Here is a 22953-nt window from a genome sequence, read left to right as displayed (position 1 = left end):
GTATTCAAATTGCAGAACAGAAACGTGGTGGGAATGGAGGAAGGAGTTAGCTCGTACTGATAGCCATCTAGTCCAAGTTTGTTCACTGTGAGCTTGGTAGCCTTTTCCTTATGTAAAAAAAAGGAGAGGTGAAGTCATAAAACTGATCAGAACTTGTTATCGTTGGTGCTGGTACACAAGTAGCTGCCTTTTAGGAACTTGTGTTCAAGGGATTCTTTCATGGGTTTAACCAAGTCTGTGTTTAGATGGACGGTGATCAGCAAAGCCAGCTTGTCTGATGCTGTGGGATCAGAGGATGTGACCTTCAGAGGTACTGTCCAACCTGAATTACTTTATAATTCTGTGATCCTATTTATGTGTAACTTACTTTCTTTACTATGCTATGATGGTCTGGCAATTCAGATTGTTTTCCTGGTTGAGCATCTCCTCTTGTCTGAAAGCTTAAGGTGCTGATGCTTGCAGGGTAAGAACTGGTTGAAATTGTTACTTTTCCCTGGGCGAAATGCATCTGATGAGAGCAGTGAAGAGGACTTACGATGTTGGTACAGTCAGGTTTTAAACTTCTTTAAGCTGTTCACGAAGGCTCAAACACTTAATCATTGTAATTGTGCGAGTAATTGTTTCTGGATTAATGAGACAAACGTAGCTGAAATAAAACAATTGTGTTTACGTGTGTGGCTGTTAAGGTGGAATTTAGAAAACATTTAGTGTTAACCTTAATAGTGTGATGGAAGTGTTCAATATGTTTGAAGGTTGGTACTGGTAAGGGGTGCAGTGATCTGTTACGTCTTCAGAAATGGAGTCTGCAAACATAACTTAGATCTGCAATTTCTGCAATGTTTGTAACTGTGGGGAACTTTGAATATTAACCATTAGAAATGTTGGATCAAAATGAGAATTTGGAACCTCTTGGTACACAAGAATTAAGTAAACTAATAAAAACACAACACTACAACAAATCAAAAACCTCTTCCCTGTTTTTCCAATTGTTTTATGATCTGTTTCCTTCAATTTAACTTTTTTTCCCCATAATTTCACTTATGCATGCTTTGTTTTCTGGCTTAAGCTCCTCATCTTGCTCAGAAGTCCCTGTTGAAGCAGTTATCCAGCTGAACCTATTCATACTACTCTTATTTTCAAGTATCTTGATCAGTTTCTACAGTGCTCAAACTTGAAGGTTTGTCAAGGAGTTGCCATAGCAGTAAATCTAGACTGAAACATCCTGTGGCAGTAATGCTGAGTTTATGGGATTACTGATAGCGACACAAAATGAGTTTGTAAGAACTGCAGTTAGAAATCACTGTTCTAGCTATGGGAGAGAATACTTCAGTCATAGTTGAAATGGAAGGAATAAAAAGACAAGATGCAGCATTGGTATCTCTAACACCTAGAAAAACATCTTGCTTACAAGAAGAACTGCCAGCTGCAGTCCTTACTGTTATGAGAAACATGTAGTGTGCGCTTCCTTATCTCCCAGCTGAGGGGAGTTGGATGAAGCCTCTGGGAAACGTGTTGTGGACGACTCCATCTAGTAAAGCAGTTGGGTACATACAGGTTTTTATCCTATTCTGAATTAACCAAAGTTCAGATAAAATACTGTTTAACTTATTATGTTTCAGATGCAAAGGCAGATATTTTCTGGTAGTGATGAAGGTAATGGGATATTCTTTCAGCTCTTGGATATATGCAAGTTATGTAATATCCTTCTGGCAGATAAAAATCTCACTGGCTCAGGCTAAAACCCAACATCTTTCTTTCTATCTTGATCACTTAAGTATGTCATCTGGGCTTCTTGTTTTGGTAAAGGCTTCATCTGCAGTTACCAAATGGATCTTTTTGAGGAAGAAATCAAGAAATTGTCAGAATTGTGTGCTTGAATTAATTCCCACTCAGAATTATTTTCGATTGTTTTTAGACAAATTGGATTTCCAGTGGGAATTACTTATTTACATCCAGCAACTCTCTAATCATATTCCCTGTAACAGAATAACTTCTATAGGAGAGTTGGAAAATTAATTAGAAATTTACTGTATGTATACATGAGGTTATCTGAGTTTAGTTATGTTGTCTATGCATAGTTTGGGATGCATAGAATAGATTTGAAGGCAGCACAGTAGGTAATAATGATCAGCAAACCTCTGTTTTGGTCTTAGCATAGGATTTCAGATATCCTCTATGTTGTGTAAGTGTCCAAAATCCTTTCATGCCACAATTAAATCCTCTGATGCTTATTGGGGGGGGAATCATGTTCATAATCCAGTATAGTGGTTCTGGTCAGAGGGTGCTGGATGAAGTAGTTCTGAACTTGTATGTTACCCTTCACACTCAGTACTCAGGTTAAAAGGTATATTTTAGACTAGGAAATGAGGACAACTGACTTATGGAAAGCCTTGCTGCTGCTACAGTCTGTGACTAAATTCAGTTTCCATTTCATTCCAGATCTGCTTCCAAATGTTACGTTGTTATAACTGATGCCTTTGGTTCTTTTTTACTCTGCTAGAAGGAGGATGTGATGGTGATGTTTAAAATTGACGGTGGTATGGAGATCACGTTGTCTGCTTCGAAGTGACCTGTGGAGTGTTAATCAGAAGCATAGAAAATTTGCTTAGAATTAGTGAAAGTAAATTGAATTTTAGAATGCCATTAGCACTTACTTCAGCTGTATTCTTAATACAATCAAAGCAAATACTCTTTTTTTTGTCCTGTGGCAAACTTCCTAGCAGCGTAAATCCGATCATTTCAGATTATAGGCCATTTAGAGGCAGACTTGCTGACTTTTAATGTTCTGCTTTCTTTCACAAAATTCTTAGAAAGTTGGCACAATTAACTGCTGCAGTGCTATGTGCTGCCTTATGGGAAGGAATTGTGCCTCGACTGAAATCTCTTCAAATCCCTTGCTCTGTTCCAGAGATGAAATATTTGTGTAGAATGAGAGAAGCATTACCTTAAGAAGATGGGACTTTAACACAGGGGGCAAAGGTTATAATTTGGGAGTTAGAAGAATGAAAGCTAAAACAGTGAAAGCAACTGAATGCATGTCCTGTGAGCACCATCATAGAGTCATAGGATTACCCAGGTTGGAAAAGAACTTGAAGATCATCAAGTCCAACTGCAGCCTAACCATAGTACCCTAACTCTTAACAACCCTCTGCTAAATCATATCCATGAGCGCCACATCCAAACGGCTCTTAAACACATCCAGGGATGGCAATTAGTGGCCTTTTCCAACCTCAGTGATTTTATGATTCTGTCCCATGGAGTACGGGGGAAAATCTTTTTTAATCGGTAGCCTTTGGAATCTTAAGTTCAGAGCTTAACTAAGATCTATTTGTGCAGCTGGAGGTGAAAAAGTCTGATCATAAACAAGTGGGCACTCATGCAGAGAAGTATTTTAGTATCAGCACTGTCCCATAGTCCACCATTAATGATTAGCAACAAGTGGTATGTCACCCACTAGTGTGTCATCTCTGCAGTCTGAAAGCGAAGCCACTAAAACTAAAAGGGTTGTGCTCTATTGGATTTTGCAGACATAACTTCATAAGTGTAATCACTAAACTCATTCAAGAAGTGAGTTGAAGGTGAATTATTATTACATTTCTTTTAAGGCATACATGGATTTCTGATGTGCTTTGGCTTTAGATATAAATTTATGAATTAGCTAAACTTGATCTGAAGCATAGCTGGCTTGTTCTTTGGGTCTATCAACATGTATTCCAGTTCTAATTGCCTTTTCTGTTTAGTAAGACAAGTTGGAGCATTGAGACCAGTGAGAACTTCCTGACCTTCATAGGTCACTTAGGAACCTTCATAGTTTGTCACTTTTCTATTACTTGTGTACTAGAACTTGTGCTAGTTAGAATGCATATATATGCTCTAAAACTAACTCCTGGAGGTGTAGGGAATTAGGAATGTTTAGTGGAAGTTCTAATGTGTGTGATTGCATGTAGTCTGTTCAGAATGACCTTTAAGCTTTGACAATACCTTGTTGTTGGGTACAGGTATGTAGTGTGTGCACCTGCTTGGAAGTAATGACTCAAAGAAACAAGCTATTTGATTACCAGGGTGAAACGTAAGCTATTAATAAACCAGAAAGCAGGTCTTAGCTGTGTGTTTGTGGAAGATATCAAAATAGATGAGAGAAAATGGGAGACTTCTGTTGGGCCTAAAGAAAGTAGGCGCATGTATGAATATATAAGCACAGGTGCTAATGGGGTATAATCGGGGTATACAGCATCACCTGTGTCTTCTTCTGAGTTGCTTTTCTGGTAGCTAGAGAGGAATGAGGTGTTTCATGTGATGTGGGTATCCTTGCCTGTATTTGGTCATGCTTTGTACTGCTTGTGGATGGCAGTTTCTGAAGCTAAAGCATACAGTAAGGTGTTTTTTTCTTCTTTTTATTGTTAAGGCACCCATTTCCATACTTTATCTTGTATGTAATTGTGATGCTGTGCTTGTAACACTGCTTTCTGTGATGGGTGGCTGGCAAACACAGACTGAACTACAGTGAGCTGTAGTGAGGAACACTGAGATCTCACGGCAGCGGTACCTGTTATGGGGAGAAGAGAAAATGCAGCTGCTGAGCATTGCTGCTCTTACATATTAGATTCTGTGGGGAAATTGTATCCTTTGAGCAGGAATGGTGGTCGGCTGAGCTGCTTGTTTTGTGGGATCCTTTTGGAGCTGTATTTGATAGCGGGCTTTCAAACAATAAGTGCATTGGGCTAATTCCTTCAATGCAAACAGCTTGAATATCTAGCAGGACCTGTTACCTGGATTTTTACCTAGTTGTAGTCTGAGCAAGAGCTGCTCTCTGGGACATCACTACCTGTTTCCTACATGTTTTCCAGTGATCTTCATAAAACTATACTATCTACATTCCACTTTAAGAGCAAAATGCTCTTATTCTGAAATATTTGGGCCCTACTGTAGATGAAATTTAGCCAGTGTGGAAAAATATTGCTGTATTTTCCCTTTCATTAGCAGTGGAATAATGAGCTCCTTCATTGCAAGCTGGAAACATTGTTCAGTAGCTCATTTTGATGTCGCTTCTAAAGCGACTTCCCCATAAAGTGTTAAAAATGCTGTTTGGAAGGAGTCTGGATGAGTTTGATTGATGAGTTTGGACCAGAGTAGACTTTGGTTTTCCAGGTGTCTTAGCAAACTTGAGTTCATATTCAGTGAGCCATAGGTGCAAGTTGGCAAGTAATTGTTGAACAAAGTAATAGAGCATTTCCAAACATCTTCATGTTTTATGTTTAACGAAAGCTTTTTATATTAGGGACTGAATGAATTTTATCTGTCTGAGTAGAGATGTAAGTTTAGAACCTATCTTGTTTCATAGGTTGTGATTTACCTTCCTCTCCCACTTTGTGTATTTCTTGAACTGAAGAATAAAGCGCGTTTAAACTCTTGGCACTGTGTGCATACTAATGTTGATCAATATTTCAATTAGCTGCTTATGGGATAGGTATGTTAAAATTAAAACAAAAACAAAGTACATTGGGTTAGTATAACTGGCTGTGTGCTCACTCCATGTGAAGTCTTTGGTGTAATAATAGAGGAAAAAGCAATGGTTACAGAAATAGAAATTTGTCAGAGTTGCTCGACCTATTTTGGAGGTCTCAGTTTCTGGAAGATCCAATTCTTGGAAGTATTTCCAGGTTGATATTTTAGAGTAGAAACATTAAAAATGAGGTACATTACAACCACTGTGTGTACACCAAGTATGTATCTCTGATTTGCATTCAGTCTACTTGATGTGTTTCTATGGATGGTGGTCTGACTTAGCAAAGCCTGTTTTCAAGGCTTTGTTTTATTAATCGGTAAATTATTTGGGGAATCTTTCCTCCATTAATCTCATACGAACAGGTTATCTGTGTGAGAAAACAAGTTAGTTATACTTTTGTCTGAGGGGGAGGCCTAGGGCAGAATGGGGTTTTGCATCAGGTCAGATTACAAGCATGTACTGAAATCACACTTGTTCTCTAGGATGATGTGTAGCTGATGCTTCTGGTGCTGCATTGCCTAGCCTGACTGCCTTAGCATTGATGTTGGTCAGGAACTCTGTGACTGCATATGGGGTTGTGCTACCTACACAACTGGTGTAGGTGCTATACCAAGTCAGCTTCGTATGAGCTGTTGTGTATACAGGCAGCTTCTTGTTTCTTGCGTATGAATCTTCAGCCTTCTTGTACTTTTCACCTTTGTGCTTCTCTGATCTGATGCACATCAATTATGTAACATTTTAAGGAAAAAAACAAAACAATAGTGAATCATTTGGTTCTGTCCTGTAATGAAGCCTGGACAGTTGTAAAGTTTGTAGATATCTGGGATCAAAGAGCAAATACCTTCTTTCTTCCACCCAGAATAACCTATGGTATGATGTGATGCTGCACACTTTGTGCTGGGGAACTTTGTGCTGGGGTACATTTATGCTGGGCTACAGCTTTGTAACTCATTTCTTTGGGCCCATTTTCTCTTTAGGCAGGGCCTGAAGTCATTGATTGGTTTAGGTTGTGAGGGGCCTCAGAATCTGTTGATCAACCTCCTTCTTTGTCCAGGGTACACGGTAAAAGATCTTCTTCCTTACGGATTCCAGTGCCTGACCACTTTCATTTCAGATCCTTTTTCCTATGAGAATTTCCCTTGCTGCAGTGTCTGCTGCGTATCATACTTCTGCTGTTAACCACACAAAAATGTCCAACTGAACACAAACAGGTAGTGTTTATATTTCCTCCCACCTACCTTTGTCTTCTCTTCTGCTGATGGAATAAGCCCACATCCTTCAGCTCTGGCTGTCCTGCTGAACTTTGGGCTGTCTCCACCTCCACCCATGGATATGGCTGTCCATTAATTGCTGTTTAAAGTTTTCCCCCGTGCAAGTATCCCACCCAGCAGCAAGCTTAAAGTTCTTGTTGCTTTCTGGTTGCCTACTGCTACTTTCTTTGAGACTTTGGAAGTGCCTTCTCCCTAGGTAGTGCTGGTTTTATTGTATGGTATTGCTCATACCATGTCCAGTAACTAGCAGCCACGTTAGCAGTGTGATGGGTAGGGGTGTGAAACCAGGTTATATCAAGTGCGGAATGTTGAAAATCATTGTGTTTGTGCCTCTCCATTATAGATGGGATAGGGTAAAAAAAACAACACCAAGTGTGAGGCTGTTCCTGAAAAGCCAGCCCAGCCATGTGGAATGCAGGCTGCTCTATTCCCTTCTGCTATTTCTGTGCTGTGCTTCTTATGCCATGGTTAGCATAAAAATGCCTGATCTAATTGAGGCCTAACTGTACAAGTATTTCTTTACCGAATCAGAATTACTCATGCAAATACTTTCAAAGAAGCTTTAAGACATGTTTCAGAAGAGTTACATCAATGATAAAGGCACTTGAGGGTATCAGGATGTACCAGACTGCTAAGCATCTGTGCTGATAAAAAGCATCTTCCACGTTAAACTTCCGTACATCTGTTCAACCTGCCTTTTATGCAGTAAGAAGCTTTTTATTTTGCTGGACTAATTATGTAGTAATAAGAGTTTTGTACCCACTCTTCCCCTTGTTTGCATTTGCAAATTTATTTCTTTCCATTCAGAGCTAGACTTGTCTATTTACTTCTGTTCTTGTCCATTTTCTCCCAGTTGGCTGATATTTCTCCTTCCTAATGTGCCTGCCCCTCTTCCCCCACTCACCAAGTTCATTGACATGCTTTTCACATAAGCACTCATCAGTGCTGTGAGGGATGGTTTTCTGCTGCTGTCACAAAGGCTGTTTTCTTTTACATGCGGTGACAGATATCAAAACATGATTTGAAAGCTGTTTTCTTTAGAAACATTTCTACCAGTGTAAAATATCCTCTAGAACAGATGTAATTTTTTTTTTTTTTTAGCAGCTCAAGGTAGTGAGTTTAAGTGATACTTCGTGACTGACTGTATGGCAAATGTCATGTTTAGGAATAGAAGTCCTCACTTTCTAACTTGTGTTGCACCTCTTAGGCCACAGTATGTAACCTGATGTACTGTGATGCATGCCTATATATTTAATGTGCATTTCTGTCAGGTAACCTTGCACAAAACCGCTTACATTATTCCTTAGGTGGCAAGGATCAAGAGGCTGCAGGGCTTGGTTTTAATGGCCAGCTCAGAGCCTATCTCTTGCTGAGTAATATCCTCACATTGTCTTAACACCTGAAGTCATCATCCAATAATAGATAACCATGCCTTAAAAGTGAGGTCATGAATGCCTGTAGTCATCACAGTTTTACTTGTACATCAAGGAATGGCTAATCTCTTCATCTCAATACATTTTGAATGTGGAAATCATTTCCTGCTTGCTTCCTTTAATTATTAAACTTGTAAATACCAGCTTTTTCAGTTCTGACTCTACTAGTTCAGAGTTTACAGTAGGCGTATGTTACCTGCTTCTTGTGTCTGAAGAAAGTCCTGCCTGACTGGCACTCATGATAAGAGGTTTTTCATAGCAGAATAGCAAACTTACGTCTTCTAAGATTAAACGTTTGCATTTGGAATTAACTGGAAACATGGGATCTGCATAAATTCTTAGTAGATCACAGTTAAGACTTCAGTCTTGATCCATGTTGAACTGTGGCCGTTGGTGAGGCTTTGAGTCCAAACAAAAAGAACTTCTTTGTATGTGGGATGGTAATAACAGTGGAACGTCATCAGTGCTTCTGTTGAACAAAGTAAAAAGTGTTTAGTGCTACCAAGTTGTGTTGTATCACAGTTGAATGTAAATAATTGCTTCTGCTTTTGTTGCTGTAGTATCGTGGTCTGAAGTTTTCACTTCCTTCACCAGCATTTGAAACCAAATTAATGGATTATTCCTTATTATTGGCTACATTATAAGCTGGGCTTCTCCTGGTGACACATTTTTGATTCTAACAAATCTAGGAGATGGGAAGGATTAATTATTTAAGCAACCGTGTGAGGATTCGCTAGATCTTGTTTACCAGAAATACAGGCAGAACAAAAATTGGATAGCTCTGTTTCAGCTACTCAGCCCTGGGTGTTTTGCTGTGCTTCTAACCATGTTTCTAGTTGCAGCTTACTTAGTTTTAGGTAAATTAATGTCAGCCTCTGTGCTATAGCTAGAGGCTCATTCTTAAACTTCACGTTTCCTCTATTGCTCTTTTGGAGGTGTTGATTGCATTGTATCAAGTCTGAATAATCTTTCCATTTATTAGTCATGTTGAACCCATGGCTAGAGGGGGTTTACTGGTCCATTGAAAAGCCAGAAATGGGAGGTTTCATGTGTTAACAATTAATTCCTGTCTTCCAGCAAGACTTCATTAAATTTAACAAGTAAGAACTCTACTGCTCTTTAAAGTGTTAGATAACTTGAAGCTGAGAGTTGTTAGTGAGAGGTAGTATAAATTATTCTGGTGTTTCTGTTCTAGGACCTTGTAAGGCAACTGCAAAAACAATCGAGGACCTGGGATCTTGGCAGTGAGAGGGGTTGAATTTGTGTTAATGAGGTTCTAGTTGACTGCTTCTCAGATATTTTTTTTTCTTGGAAAGACATTCAGTTTTCATCGAAAATATTACTTTATAAAGTGAATGCAATGGGTTTTTTGTTTTTTTTTTTGTATTTCACTGATTTTCCTTCTTAAAACTTACAAGCTTTTTGTTCTTGCGTTGCAGATTTAATCCAGTGCACAAATGAGATGAATGTGAACATCCCACAGCTGGCAGACAGTTTGTTTGAAAGAACTACCAACAGTAGCTGGGTGGTGGTCTTCAAGTCTCTCATCACAACCCATCATCTAATGGTGTATGGAAATGAGGTAATGCAAAAAAATATTATGTCTGAGAATAGCTAAAGCACTTCATTTCTATAAATATCAGCTAAGCCTTTCTACTAATTATTGTCTGGATGAGGTGCTTGCGAGATCTGGCTTATTGGCTTGTGGTAGCAATGGTGATGGGAGGACAGTTGGACTAGGTATCGTGTAGGTCCTTTCCAGCCTTGTGATTCTATGATTATTTTTGCTGAAAATTGTATGAACTTTGGCAGAGTGTATTATATTTGTCTACTTAGTTTTTCTACTTCAATGTTTGTAATGCTTGAATCAAAGCTACATTGAGCGCTGGAGGTACCTTTTCCTCTGAGGTGTTATTTTAATTACTGAAAATTCAAGGTAACTGAATGTGACCATCACCACTCAGCCTTCTGCAGCAAAGGGAGAATGCTTGCCTGTGGCTTTGAGTGTGGGCAGCCCAGTAACATCACATGTGTAGCACAATTAACTGAATAAAACACCAATTTAAACAGAAAGCAAGAAACTTGTTTTGCTTCACTACTTGAGTTCTTGTGGGGCCTTCTCAAAATGTCAGATGCTTTAACTGCTTGGATTCCCCACATCTCAAAAAACACAAAGTTATGTATCTAGCTTTATTAGAAATACTGTAAGCATTGCTTGGTATTGCAAACAGTCAGTAGAGCTTAGTGCATACGAACTTGGGAGTCAGGGGGTAACTTTGGGAATTTACTTTGCAGAGAAGACCAAATGGTTTTTTTAGTTTGCATGAAGATTCCTTGTATTTCCTGTAACTGACTGGATAGTAAGATTTGAGTTTTTGAAAAGTACATTCAATATAAAATACATGTGCATGCTTAGAGGTTTCTCTTGCATATTGGCTATAGAGTGTTTGTGGTCTTGTTGAAATGCGCTGAATCTATCCTTTGGAGCTAAGTGAGCCACAAGAGGGCGAACTTCTCATGTCGACATTAAGCGTCATTATTGGGCTAATTGGCAGTTTCCGTTTTTCTGCTGTGCTTGCTTTTGGAGTCTTAAGTTTCAAGCTGATACCAGAATGCTTCACAGTAACTTAAGGTGCTGTTGTCTGAAATACTTGCCATGCGAATAATAAAACTGCCAAACAAACTTTGATTGCCAAATGTATCACAGATATAACGAGGCTGAGTGCTTCTTGAGAAGAAATATTTTGCAGCTAGAAATAGCACTTGGACAGTAAACATGGAAATCAAGCGCCTATGGAGATATGTAGAAGGTCATAAAGAATCTGTAAATTGCTCTGTTAAAAGTGAGAAGCATTTGATCCTCCAGCTTTCACTTAATTCATTTGGCAGAGTACTGAGTGCATTACTCTTCTCTAGTCTTTTTTCTGTATATGCTAATGAAAATAATTTAGGACACATTATATTAATCAGAACGATTTTTCTTCTGTCAAAATGTTATCGCAAGTGAATGGTTGTCTGGTTTATATTTGTAGCCATGCTCTAGAGAGTGCTTCGTAAGACAAAGTAATCTTTCCTACTGACTTAAATCTGCTGCCAGCAACCATGAAATATCTTCTAAAAGATGTCACATCATTCGTTTTGTGAAACAGTTCAGAACTACATTGAACTAATTTGAGATAAGCTAAGCATGGTGCTGTGATGCAGTGCTTTTTGTGGATTCTTATGTTCATTTAATGCTTAGTTTATAAGCAAGTGAACCTTTGTCACCTGATTTTGATGCTTAAGCTAAGTGCTGTTTAACCATGTGCTGGGCGAAATTACATGACAGACTGGTAAAATGAAATAAACTTTAAAAATGGAAACTGAAGAAATAGTTGTGAGCACATAAGATGTTAATGTATTTGGTAGGAAATTTTCTAGAAGCTCCTGATACCTCATACTGGCTTAAATGAAGTCTTTCAGGCTTAGTAATACAGTTAACTGATTTTTTTTGTATTAGGCTTGAAATAAATGGTAAAGCCTAGAAGCTGAATTTTATCTATTGCATCATGAGTTTCTGTTATTACTTCAGTATCAATTCAGGGTCAGTGTGGTAAAAGAATCCCAATTGTTCTTTTCATTTAGCGCTTTATCCAGTATCTGGCGTCCAGAAACACATTGTTTAATTTGAGCAACTTCCTAGACAAAAGTGGATTGCAAGGTAAGGTATCATTTTGGTTAAATAGCAGTAGTATAGTAGCGTGCTGGCAAATATAATTCAGTAATTTTGATGGAACTTGGCACTGGAGAAGCAATTATTGTGTATTTTAGCTCAGACTGTTTTTCTTAATTTAGTGTGCTGTTATATAGAAGTTATGTGCTGGAAGAATTTGCTTTGGAAATCTTTTCTAAAAAAGACTTGCAGTAAATACTCTTAACTTCCTTAGTTACACAGATCCAAGTTGATATTCCTGTAATTTCTGTAAAGAATTCTGTATTTGAAAGAGCATATTTTGATGATTAAATCTCAGAATTCATCATAGTTGCATGTAGTGTATATATAGAGTGAGGTGTGTTGACTTGCACAAACAAAACAGATGTATTTCAAAATTGTTCAGAGATGGTCTCAAATATTAGTAGGACCAATTCTATGGGTAAATACGTTTTTACTTCATTCGGTTCTACTACAGTTTGGTGCAGTTCTGACAATGCATGTCATTGCCTCTCTGTTTTTTTGTTTTTTTGAGATGGTTTCCTTCCTTCTGCATTGCTTTCTGTATAGCTGGTTATAATTCTTCTACGGATGTTCTTAAACAGGTGTACTGGGTGGTAGCCTGGGGACAGCAGCCTTCTCAGTGACAGCCCAAGGTCTGCTAAATTGAATAATATTATTGATTTGCATGCTGAATACAATGACATACACTGTCCTGGGTAACATGGGCAAGCTAACCATACAAATCCGGGCAAAAATAGAATTATGCTCTCTTTGGTTTCTTGCACTTTGAGAGCAAGTAAATTGAGGGAACTGGGCTTGTTTAGCTTGGAGAAGAGAAGGTTCTAAGGAGACCTTGTTGTGGCCTTCCAGTACTCAAAGGGAGCATATAAATAGGAGGGGGAATGCCTGTTTACGAGGGTGGATGGTGACAGGATAAGGGGGAATGGTTTAAAACTGAGACAGGGGAGGTTTAGGTTAGAGATTAGGAGGAAGTTTTTCACCCAGAGGGTGGTAACACACTGAAACAGGCTGCCCAAGTAGGTTGTAGATGCCCCATCCCTGGAGGTGTTCAAGGCCAAGCTGGATGTAGCTCTGGTCTAGGGGCTGGTGACCATGCCCATGATATCGAGGTTGAAACTTGATTGTCTTTGAGGTCCTTTTCAATCCAGGCCATTCAATGATTCTGTGATTATATGGCAAGATAAGTAATAAGCTTCTAAAACATCTTTTTAAATGTTTTTTAGGCTATGACATGTCAACATTTATCAGGCGATATAGCAGATACCTGAATGAAAAGGCAGTGTCCTACAGACAGGTGGCTTTTGACTTCACAAAAGTAAAAAGAGGGTAAGAGCTGGTTTGGTTTGGCTTTTTTGTTTTTTTTTTTTCCCCACTTACCTTGAGATTTTTGTCTTGCTTTTGTAATCAAAGTGGGAAACTTCAGTTTTGGTTACATGTCAGTGCTGTGTATTTAAGAAAATATCAGTGAAGATGCTTAATAACATCTAGTTTTCTCACGTAAGTATGCATGTCCCAGGACACACAAAGGAACAGAATATTTTACTTTAGCGTTGGCAGTGTTGCTTGTTGTAAACGTTGAGTTTAATGTATAGAAATGGAAGAAGTGTGCATCGATCACATCAGTACTAAGTGCCATGAAGAGAAACTAGTCACTTGAGACCAGGTTCACATTTTACATGTAAAATCACAGTGCAGAGAGCACCAGTGATCAGGTAACTTGTGTGCTGCTGATTAGATGTTCTTCATCAGAAGTGCCAGAGAAGGTGTAAAAAACCTTCTTGGTTGTTAAAACAGGCTCTGCAGTATTAACCTGTAATGATAATCACCATATTCCTGTTATTTTTGCATTCAGAGATGATACAAAACTTAGTCTTTTCCACACACCAGGTCTGTGTGTTGTCTGGTGGCTGCAGGTACAGTAGGTGCACTGGATACACCAGAAGATGCACAGTTCTTTTGTAGCCAGGTTTTAAGCCTACAGCAGCATGTGCCTGAGGGTTCTTCCAGGAACAGCACAAACAACTGCTCTGGGGCAGCGATCTTTGGTTCCACACCTCAGCCTTTGTCAGGGCTCTGTACACATGCCCTGTCACACAAAGCTTATTGCGGTTGCTGTTGGCTGTCAGGAGGGAGAATAATGCTGGAGGAGAAAGCTGAAAACAGCCAGCTCCTTGCTGCCTTACAGCTTGGAGAGCAGCCATGGCCTTTTCTGTGCAGATACACTGGGAGACTTGCACTTCCAGGAAACATTTGGTTTGCCTTGTGCGTGCAGATGAGCTATAAGGCTGTCTGATTTGTCTTACAGCAGTTGCTTGTTGTCATTGAGGTGATTTAACCTCTTCCTTGGTAGTTGCTTTTTTGGATGTTCTTAATAGTCTTTCAATGCATTTTTTTAAATACCTAGCAAAATAAGTCTAGTCTGAACAATTAACAAATGACCAATTATTGACAGTTTGCCATTAAAAGCAAGTGTCACGTAGTCTTTGTAATTCTTCTGGAAAAACTTGAAATCACAGTACCGTGTTTGTTTTTCTTTCTCTTTGCTTTCAGTTGAAAATGATCTAGACTGACATGCAATAATAACCAGGTGATTAGAAAAAGCATAGATAAAAACAAACTGCGGAGGGGGGAAAAAAAAACCCTTCAGTGTCTTGTTATTTTTTCACTTGATGTATCATAATTGAGTTTTCTTAAATATCACTTTCATTCCCTCAGAATAATTTATTATGGATTCATGTTTTGGTTTAAAAACTATTGCTCTGGCAACACTGCAGTTACTACAATTGTATAGGCTAAACAGCATTCTTAAATGTCATGTGCCTCCTTTGTATGGCCACACAAATTTAAGTATTTTCACTGACCTGCTTTATTTTCAATGTTCTGTTTCTCAGTAGTAATTTTTCAAGTGAATTTTGAAGGCAATTCTTTTGTTTTGCTCAACAGGGCTGATGGAGTAATGAGAACAATGAGCACAGAAAAACTCCTAAAAACCGTACCGATTATACAGAACCAAATGGATGCACTTCTTGACTTCAATGTAAGTTTAGCAATGTCTATGCATCAAAAATACTGTGTTTGTTAGAAAAAAGCTATAAAATGTGCTGAGGTTCAATGTCTTGCGCTTGCCTCCGTGTTCTTCCTTTGTCTATTTTGTACAGAGCATGAAGAGCAAAATGCATTTTGTTCCTAGATGATATCTCAAGAAAGCAGGAAAAATATGATGCTCAGTGCAAGAAAATCCTTTGTCATAAATAAGTTATTAATCATGTATATTGTGCAATACTTGTTTGTACATGTAGAAATTGATTATTTCTGTACTGTGTCTTTTTCACTATGTTAGTTAACAAAAATGGTTGCCAAAAGGACAGAATTTCTTTCCTGCTGAGAAATGCTTTGTTGATTTGCTCTTCTCCTTGTCTTCAGTTAATAGCCAGTGAATGTGATTTTTGGATAGAGTACTTAGGTTCAACTGTAAGTTTTGCAGTAAGGCGTGGATTTGGTCAAATTAACTTTTTTTTTTTCTGATCTTCCTAGGTCAATAGCAATGAACTTACAAACGGTGTAATTAACGCTGCCTTCATGCTTCTCTTCAAAGATGCCATTAGACTGTTTGCGGCATATAACGAAGGGATTATTAACCTCTTGGGTAAATAAAACTGCTTTCTGCAATGCTTAATTTTGAGGAGGGAGCTCAGTAAACCATTCAAATGTCCTCTCTTTTTAAAAAAATTGAAATAACGTTATTGTAAAACACCAAAATATTACAGATTTCCCCAAGTCAGTGCATTATATGTAGGGATCAGTAAGTTTCTGAAAGCAAAGTCAGTTCAGGATTTTTTTTGTAATACAGTTTTCTTTGTCTCATATTGCTTGACAAACACAAGCTGTGATATCAGTGACTTTTCTTTAAGCAGTGTGATCGTATTTTGTTTCTAAGTGCAGTAGGTTACCATCAGTTACAAACTTGCAATCGCATTATTGCTGATTGCTTGGCTTTTGAAGCTTTGGTGTTGGTTGGTTGTAATGATTTGTTGCTTTATGTTTCTGGAGAGTGTCGTGTATTTAGGGGAAATTGATTTCCTACTTCAGATTCTTTCAGTTGAATGCACTGGAGATACAAGGGAGCCTGTCTAGGAATAATTAAGTTGACAGGTGTGCTCACTTGCTTGTTCTTGTGCTCCACAATTGAGTTCAGCTGTCTGATTGCTGTCACATTGCTTGCAAAATGGAAAGTAAAACCCAGAATTAGCCAATGAAGGATAGTCAAGTTTCCAGTCTCAAGTCACAGACTGGTTCTTTTCTCTTAGTAATAAGAACTTGCGTATAGTTGCTTTGATTCATGTTTTGAGTGAAGCTCAATATAGAAACAAGCCTATTTCAAGAAGGCAGGGTGGAACCCTCAGCTTCCAGCACCAGTACTGTGCAATCTGTTGCATGCCACTGTTGTAGACAGTGCTATTAAAAAAAGGCAACAGTCTTACAGAAAGTACGTTTTGCTTGATAGCTGGCTGCTGGTATAGAGTAGACTTGTGATTGTCATACCAAAAAATTGCCTCTTTTTTCCTCAAGAAATGTCATATGTTCTTAGGCCTGACTATCCTCTTCAGGGTATTTATGAATGCGGGAGATCTGGTACCTGCTGGGTAAAGTGGAACTGCATGCAGATGATCATTAGTTCATGTTCAGTGGAGTTTTTGTCATTTGGTATGAGTTAGGCATAGTGACTTCTGCAGTTAATGTGGCAAAACAAATCTGCAGGCATTTTCTGCTCATTTTATATGCTTCTACTTTGAAATATGCACGGGAATACTGCAGGCTGTGTGATTCCTTACTTAATGTACATGCTTTTCCTGCTTCTAGAAAAGTACTTTGATATGAAAAAGAACCAGTGCAAAGAAGGCCTTGACATATATAAGAAGTTCCTCACTAGAATGACACGGATCTCAGAGTTCCTTAAAGTTGCAGAGGTAAACCACGTCCAGCCAAACTTTACCTTCTATTCAAAGGAGCTGGTTTTTTCACAAAGCAAATACTGATTCCTTTTGGCTGAATTCAGTTCCTGTCATCTGACAGTCTCTGTCCTTGTGATTAGATCATTTGAAGACTGTGTGTGAAGACTGACTGCAGTGTACTTGCAGATATGCACACGCTCCTTAAGAAAAAGATAAATGAGTATTTTCAAACTTCCTTGGTTTCTTAATAATGGTAGCAGTCTTTGATCTCCTACTTTCTGTGTATCCTAGCTTGAAATCTATTATTCTTGAAATAAAGTTTAACAAATAAAACATGCTTATTCATCGCAGTTTCTTAGCTCCTATACTTAGTTAACTCATAGACAGAAAAATCAGTTACCTTGTAAAACGGTTTTTAAAGTCATCTGCTGCATTCTGAAGCATTGCTGAATTAAGAAATCTCTCAGTTCTGACATGCTTCTGCTCTTGTTTTGCTTTTCTTTATTAATCATAATTTTTGAAAGTTAAGCTGTAAAGCTTTCAGTTTTCCCTTTCAGTTGGTAAGAGTAGGATTCTTCCTACTGTAAGAGTACGTACGTCCTGCTGTGCAGACCATTGTTTGATGTACATTTTAGAGAACAGCAAGAGCTTTTAAGGAAAGCTGCTTCTATAAGCTGTGAAGGTGCTTTGTTTGAGCAATTACATCTCTATATTACTAGACCTGAGAACTTACCCTGTAATTTATGGGACAAGCAAGGTCTCCAGCCTTAAAATTCTGGAATCCTTGATTCTCATTCAGCTTTGTTTCCAAGGCAGTATGTAGAAAGTCTCTAACAAACCTTTGAATGTGTACACATTAAACAAAGGACTTTACTACAACCAACAGTTTCAGAATTCACTTTACTGAGATTTAAACTGTATGTGGAGTTATGCTTTTTATTGGACTACATTTTAATGTTCTTTGCTTTTTGAGGATCACTGCCTTTACTAAATGCAAACAGGTTCTAAAGCTTATTTGTTTTCTTACAGCAAGTTGGAATTGACAGAGGAGACATACCAGATCTTTCCCAGGTAGATAAACTTATTATGTATTTGTCATTACATGTCAGTTTTGATATTGCATAATCAGGAAGACTTGGCATTATAGCATTCACTTATGCTTTCCTCTGTATGTTGTCACCAAGTTATTTCAAAGTTTGTGATTAAATCCAACCCCTGTCAGAGCCTGGCTTTCGTTTGCAATGATGCTATTGTAAAATGTTAAAGGCCATTTATTTCATGCTTTAATCGAGTTTTGTGACAATATAATTTCTATCATGCTTGAAAACACAGTTTGTCTTTGTGAGTTCACATAATGAAGCTTTGACATGGTGTTTGAAATCTGCAGTTTTTACCAAGCTTGCTTTTGGCTACAAGCCTATAGAAATAACTTCTGAAGGTTTGCAGACCTTGCACATAGACAAGACTTCAGGTACAGCTTCCTTAGTCTGTAGAAATACTGACTACTCCTGATTCTGTTTGCTGTTTCCTAGCTGTTAATTTTAACATCTCTTGACATATTTCAGTACTTACTAGTGAGTCATTTTACACAGAGTGGAGCAGTGATGAGATAACCTCTGGTTATATTTAAAGTCATTAAATATCTATTGAATGCCAAGGTGTGATATAAGTATCTAGAGATGTACTAGTCTTTACAGTTGTGTTCTCTGGAAGTCTTAACTGCTGACATGCTTTACCTTAAGGTTTTTTTCCTGTCTTTTCCCTGTTGTCTCTTTATAGGCACCAAGTAGCCTTCTTGATGCTTTGGAGCAGCATTTAGCTTCTCTAGAAGGAAAGAAAATCAAAGATTCTACAGCTGCAAGCAGGTGCTTATACTCTTATCCTTTACAATTTAACACTGTTTCAATTTTTTTTTTAAATTCATTATTTTGAGATTAGATTATGAAAACAAAGTTTGTGTAGTTTTTGTTGAAGTGAAGGTTGCATTAGTAACAATAAAAGAGGGAGCTGCATGTCTTGCTGAGCACTTCAGTTTCTTCCAGATCAACAGAAATAGAATCTAAATATCTGCCAAGATTTGCTGTAGAATCCATCATCCAGTAGTTCAACTCCTCACATCTAATCTTGAACCTCTGAAGAGAAGCAGTTTTTTTTTAATTTACTGCCCATAAATCTTCATTTTCTGTTAATAATTAGACTTCTGTAAGATAAGCAGTATTTATTTATGAATGTCCTTAGACTCTTCCATCTCAATTGTAATCCTTTTTCAGAAGCAAGAAAATGTTTCCAGAAGTCCTTAAATTAAAAATGCTTGCTTAAAGTAATTGGAGATTAAGGCATTCACTGGTTTGCAAATGCTTGCTAAAGCACAAGTACAATCTAGAGAAATCCTCTAGGCAAATAACTTCATTATGTTTAAATAAAAGAAGCTTAGTACTGGGGGGACAGAGAGGGAAGTCATGCTAAATTAGATAGCATTTTTTTATTGCATGCCCAGACAATCATACAGTAATATCTTACATGTTTTCTCGTAGCAATTTTAGGACTTTAGCACTGTTTTGCTGGTGTTTGTGAGGTTACTGTATTTTAGAATTTGCATGTAGTTGAATTTAGAATGTATTTGAATTAATCTTTTTTTTGCACATTCTTAAGCTTGATGATAGTTATTTTTCTCTGTGGTATATTGGTTGCATTGACAGTTTAACTAAATCTATTAAATTGGCCAACAGTTTGAATTTGGGTCTACGTTGTCAGAGATTGTGTATCTACATATAATACATGTTTATTTTTTTCCTGTTGGCCTGAGATAAAGTTCAGGCATCAGTTTCTGTGATGGAGATTGAAGGGGAAACTTGAGGGATTGAAAGCCCAATACAAGAGTGAATAGTATCACTTTGTGGTATTTTGTTCTGTGTATCATGTACTACATCTGAGGAAAACTCATTGCTTTGCATTGTATGGTGATATAACCAGTCTTTTAAAGAATTCAAAAGGAGACTGAGCAGGAGGGTGGATACAGGTAAAGTTTTCTTCACATGTTCCTATCACGTGTCACCTATTAACAGCCAGATTTACTCTCGTCCAATTACTTCAGGGCTACCACCCTTTCCAATGCAGTTTCTTCCCTTGCAAGCACTGGCCTGTCTCTCACAAAGGTTGATGAAAGGGAAAAGCAAGCTGCATTAGAGGAAGAACAGGCTCGCTTGAAAGCTTTAAAGGTAGGCATCTGAAGTTTTTAACTCGGAGCACTTTTTCTGTGCTTTTACTGATAGTTTTACTGAGGCTCTTGCAGGAGCAGAGCAAAAAGCCTAAGTTATACTGAGTATGTGCTGTTGTCAAAGTGCTGAAGGTAAAATCATATGTACATATGTCATGTAACTTGTGAAGGGTTTGTGAAGTAATGTTTCTGAACTATTTGTGGCAGCAATGTCTCCAGTGATTATCTTGTTTAACAAACTGAGACTTTACCATGTGATATAATTAAAAATAAGTATTTAAGTTTTGTTTTACTTGCCTCCAAACTCATATACACAAATGTTGTTTCTGGATTTCTTATGCCAGCTCACTTTTCCAACAGGAGCAACGTCTAAAAGAACTTGCAAAGAAACCTCATACCTCTTTAACAACCGCAGCTTCTCCTGTGTCAACTGCAGCAGGAAGCATAATGACTACACCAGCCATTGATATTTTTTCTACTCCTAGCTCTTCAAACAGGTATGTGTCAGTAAAGTTGCTTCCCTGTTAGTTGGGCTGCTGCCAGAATGTCATCTCATTTTCTGCAGAGGGTACATTGAAGAACGTTGTTTGGGTGTATAGTTCATTAGTGATGTGAAAAGAAATGTGTTGTGTGAAGCAGGTAGGAAAATACCCTGTTGTCATTAGAAAAGAAGAAAAAAGCAATGTAGTAAGTGTCTTCATCTTCCATTTGCAGAGTAGTTTCTGTTGAGCTGCTTACAGGCCTGGTAGCTGTTGGCTAGCCAGACAGCTGGAACTGTAAATGTGCACTTGCCATGTCTATGAAGAACCTTACAAGTTTGTTCATGAGAAGTCAAATAATTCAGTATGGCAGGTCTTAATAATGCAGAACTCAGTGTTGCATTTTTAGGTATCTAAAAAGTTGAGTGGTAACAAATATTCTGATAGACTTTTAGGAAAAGGAAAGCCTGAAATAAGGTTTGGAAGGAAAAGAGTCAGGTTCTGCAGTCTTGAGTTGTATCTGGAACATCTATCTGCAAGAACTTGCAGATAGTCTAAGAGTACTTACTGTACACTAATGATAGAAAGGAGTCTTCAAGACTGTCCAGCTCCAACCCTGTGCTCTGGACAGGATTGTCACCCACCTGAGCCCCATCCCTCCTGGCCTTAAAGATCTCCTGTGTCTCCAGTTTTTCTTGCCGGTAACTTGTATCAGTGCCACACCATCCCCTCTGACAAAAATTTCCTCCTAGTATCTAATCCTAGTCTCACATTTTTAGTTCATTCTACCTTGTCCTGTTGCTATGGGACCATTTAAACAGACAGTCTCCTTCCTGTTTTTAAGCTCCCTTTGGATACAGTGAGCTTCTCCAGACTGGACAAACCCAGCTCCCTCAGCCTTTCTTTATGAGAGAGGTGCTTCAGCCCTCTGATGTTTTTGTGGCCCTCTGGACTTGCTCCAGCAGCTCCACATTTTTCTTGCATTGGCTGCCCCACACCTGGATGCAGACAGGGCCTCATGAGGGTGGAGCAGGGAGGCCAGTCACCTCCCTCATCCTTCTGACCACCCCTCTTTTGATGCAGCCCAGTTGGCCTTTGGGACCGCAAGCACACACTGCTGACTCATGGATCCTAAACTTAAAGAGGGATTGCTTAGTTCCATTAGAATCATGCAAGAATCTATTTACCTCCTTGCTGTTGTTCATAAGCAGTAAGTGCTTATACAACCATCTTTCCCCACTAGGAAACTATTGTAGGAAGTTACTTTACATCTTTTATGAAGAAAATAGCTGAATCATGTGTAAAGGACTAGAAAATCTGTCAATGTTGATAATTGAAAAGCTTCTTTGAAAACTGTTTAAATAGCTTTGAGACAGAAATATTTGAAGTAGCAGTATGCATTGAACTAGAAACTTTGAATGCCTGATCTTCCTTTTACAAGGTCTGAAACAAAAACATTTGATTAAAGCTTCTTCAAATGGCTAGAAATGCTTCATGCTGGAGACAAGAGCATTTTCTTTTGAAGAACAAATGCTGGTTTGTCTTTGTTTAAATTCAGTTGCTGGCTGTATTACTGCAATGAGCGAAGAACCGATTGTACAGCAGAAGCTGCCTCGAAGTGGATTTGTTGAATTGCAAGTTCAGTTGCTTGCTACTGGATGGAATGTCTCTGATTAATCCCTATCCTTAACTTGAGCAATCTTTACTTGCAAACTGTTTTGACTCTTCGTATTACAAGGCTGTGTTGAACAGAGCAACTTTTTAATAGGAGCAGCGGTACAAAACATGGTTTCTTGATCTCTTCTGAAATGAAATAATAAACTGAATCGTACAATCATTTGAGTCAGCAAGAGGATAGGCAGAAATCTAGGATGTCCCTTCTAGCCTTTAATCTCTGTGCCAGTCTGATTTCAAACAATCCTTGGATGCCATGATGCCTCAGCATCTGTCCATAGCCATACGTGCCAATCTTGGTTCATTTCATGTGCTAGAAAGATCTTGGTGAACACCAATGCTTCAGTTTTATTGATTTTTTTTTTTATTATTATTATTATTTTTTTTTGCAAGAGAAATTTAGAGTGTGAAATGAACTCTTTGCTAGATGATGTTTTATCATCCCTGTTACTCTTGAAGAGTACCTTTAAGATTTCACTCTTAATCTTCATACGTTCTTGGATCTCAGTTTAGTTATGAGTAGACCAGTAGGTACGTGTAAACTAGTTTGAATTCACAGGACCGATGCCACTACAGCAGTTGGCAAAGTGTTTCAAGGGTTTTAATGTTCTGTTTTTCCCAGAGTTCTTTAATAGCTCGCAGATGTAAACCAGATTCCTGTTTCTGGGCAGCTGATAGTGGACAGGTCTTGTAGAGATACAGCATT

At 38.3% G+C, this 22953-nt stretch overlaps 1 protein-coding gene across 12 annotated transcripts in view; it reads left to right on the top strand.

The window, feature by feature from the left end:
• PICALM (phosphatidylinositol binding clathrin assembly protein) overlaps positions 1-22953 on the top strand; it is a 60859-nt gene that overhangs the window by 17015 nt on the left and 20891 nt on the right. For 7 of the 12 annotated variants that reach the window (XM_015852413.2, XM_015852410.1, XM_015852409.1 and 4 more), the window contains exons 2-12: positions 9650-9792; positions 11835-11910; positions 12507-12557; positions 13149-13251; positions 14869-14962; positions 15460-15571; positions 16786-16892; positions 17907-17948; positions 18657-18742; positions 19972-20095; positions 20455-20591. In XM_015852413.2, the coding sequence (XP_015707899.1) occupies positions 9650-9792; positions 11835-11910; positions 12507-12557; positions 13149-13251; positions 14869-14962; positions 15460-15571; positions 16786-16892; positions 17907-17948; positions 18657-18742; positions 19972-20095; positions 20455-20591 (1075 nt within the window). The remainder of the gene's footprint in view (positions 1-9649; positions 9793-11834; positions 11911-12506; positions 12558-13148; positions 13252-14868; positions 14963-15459; positions 15572-16785; positions 16893-17906; positions 17949-18656; positions 18743-19971; positions 20096-20454; positions 20592-22953) is intronic. The other 5 variants (XM_015852414.2, XM_015852412.2, XM_015852411.2 and 2 more) reach the window with 1 other exon arrangement.

Source organism: Coturnix japonica, chromosome 1 (assembly GCF_001577835.2).
Source record: "Coturnix japonica isolate 7356 chromosome 1, Coturnix japonica 2.1, whole genome shotgun sequence".
Classification (NCBI taxonomy): Eukaryota; Metazoa; Chordata; class Aves; order Galliformes; family Phasianidae; genus Coturnix; species Coturnix japonica.
This window is presented reverse-complemented; position numbering and strand designations above follow the sequence as displayed.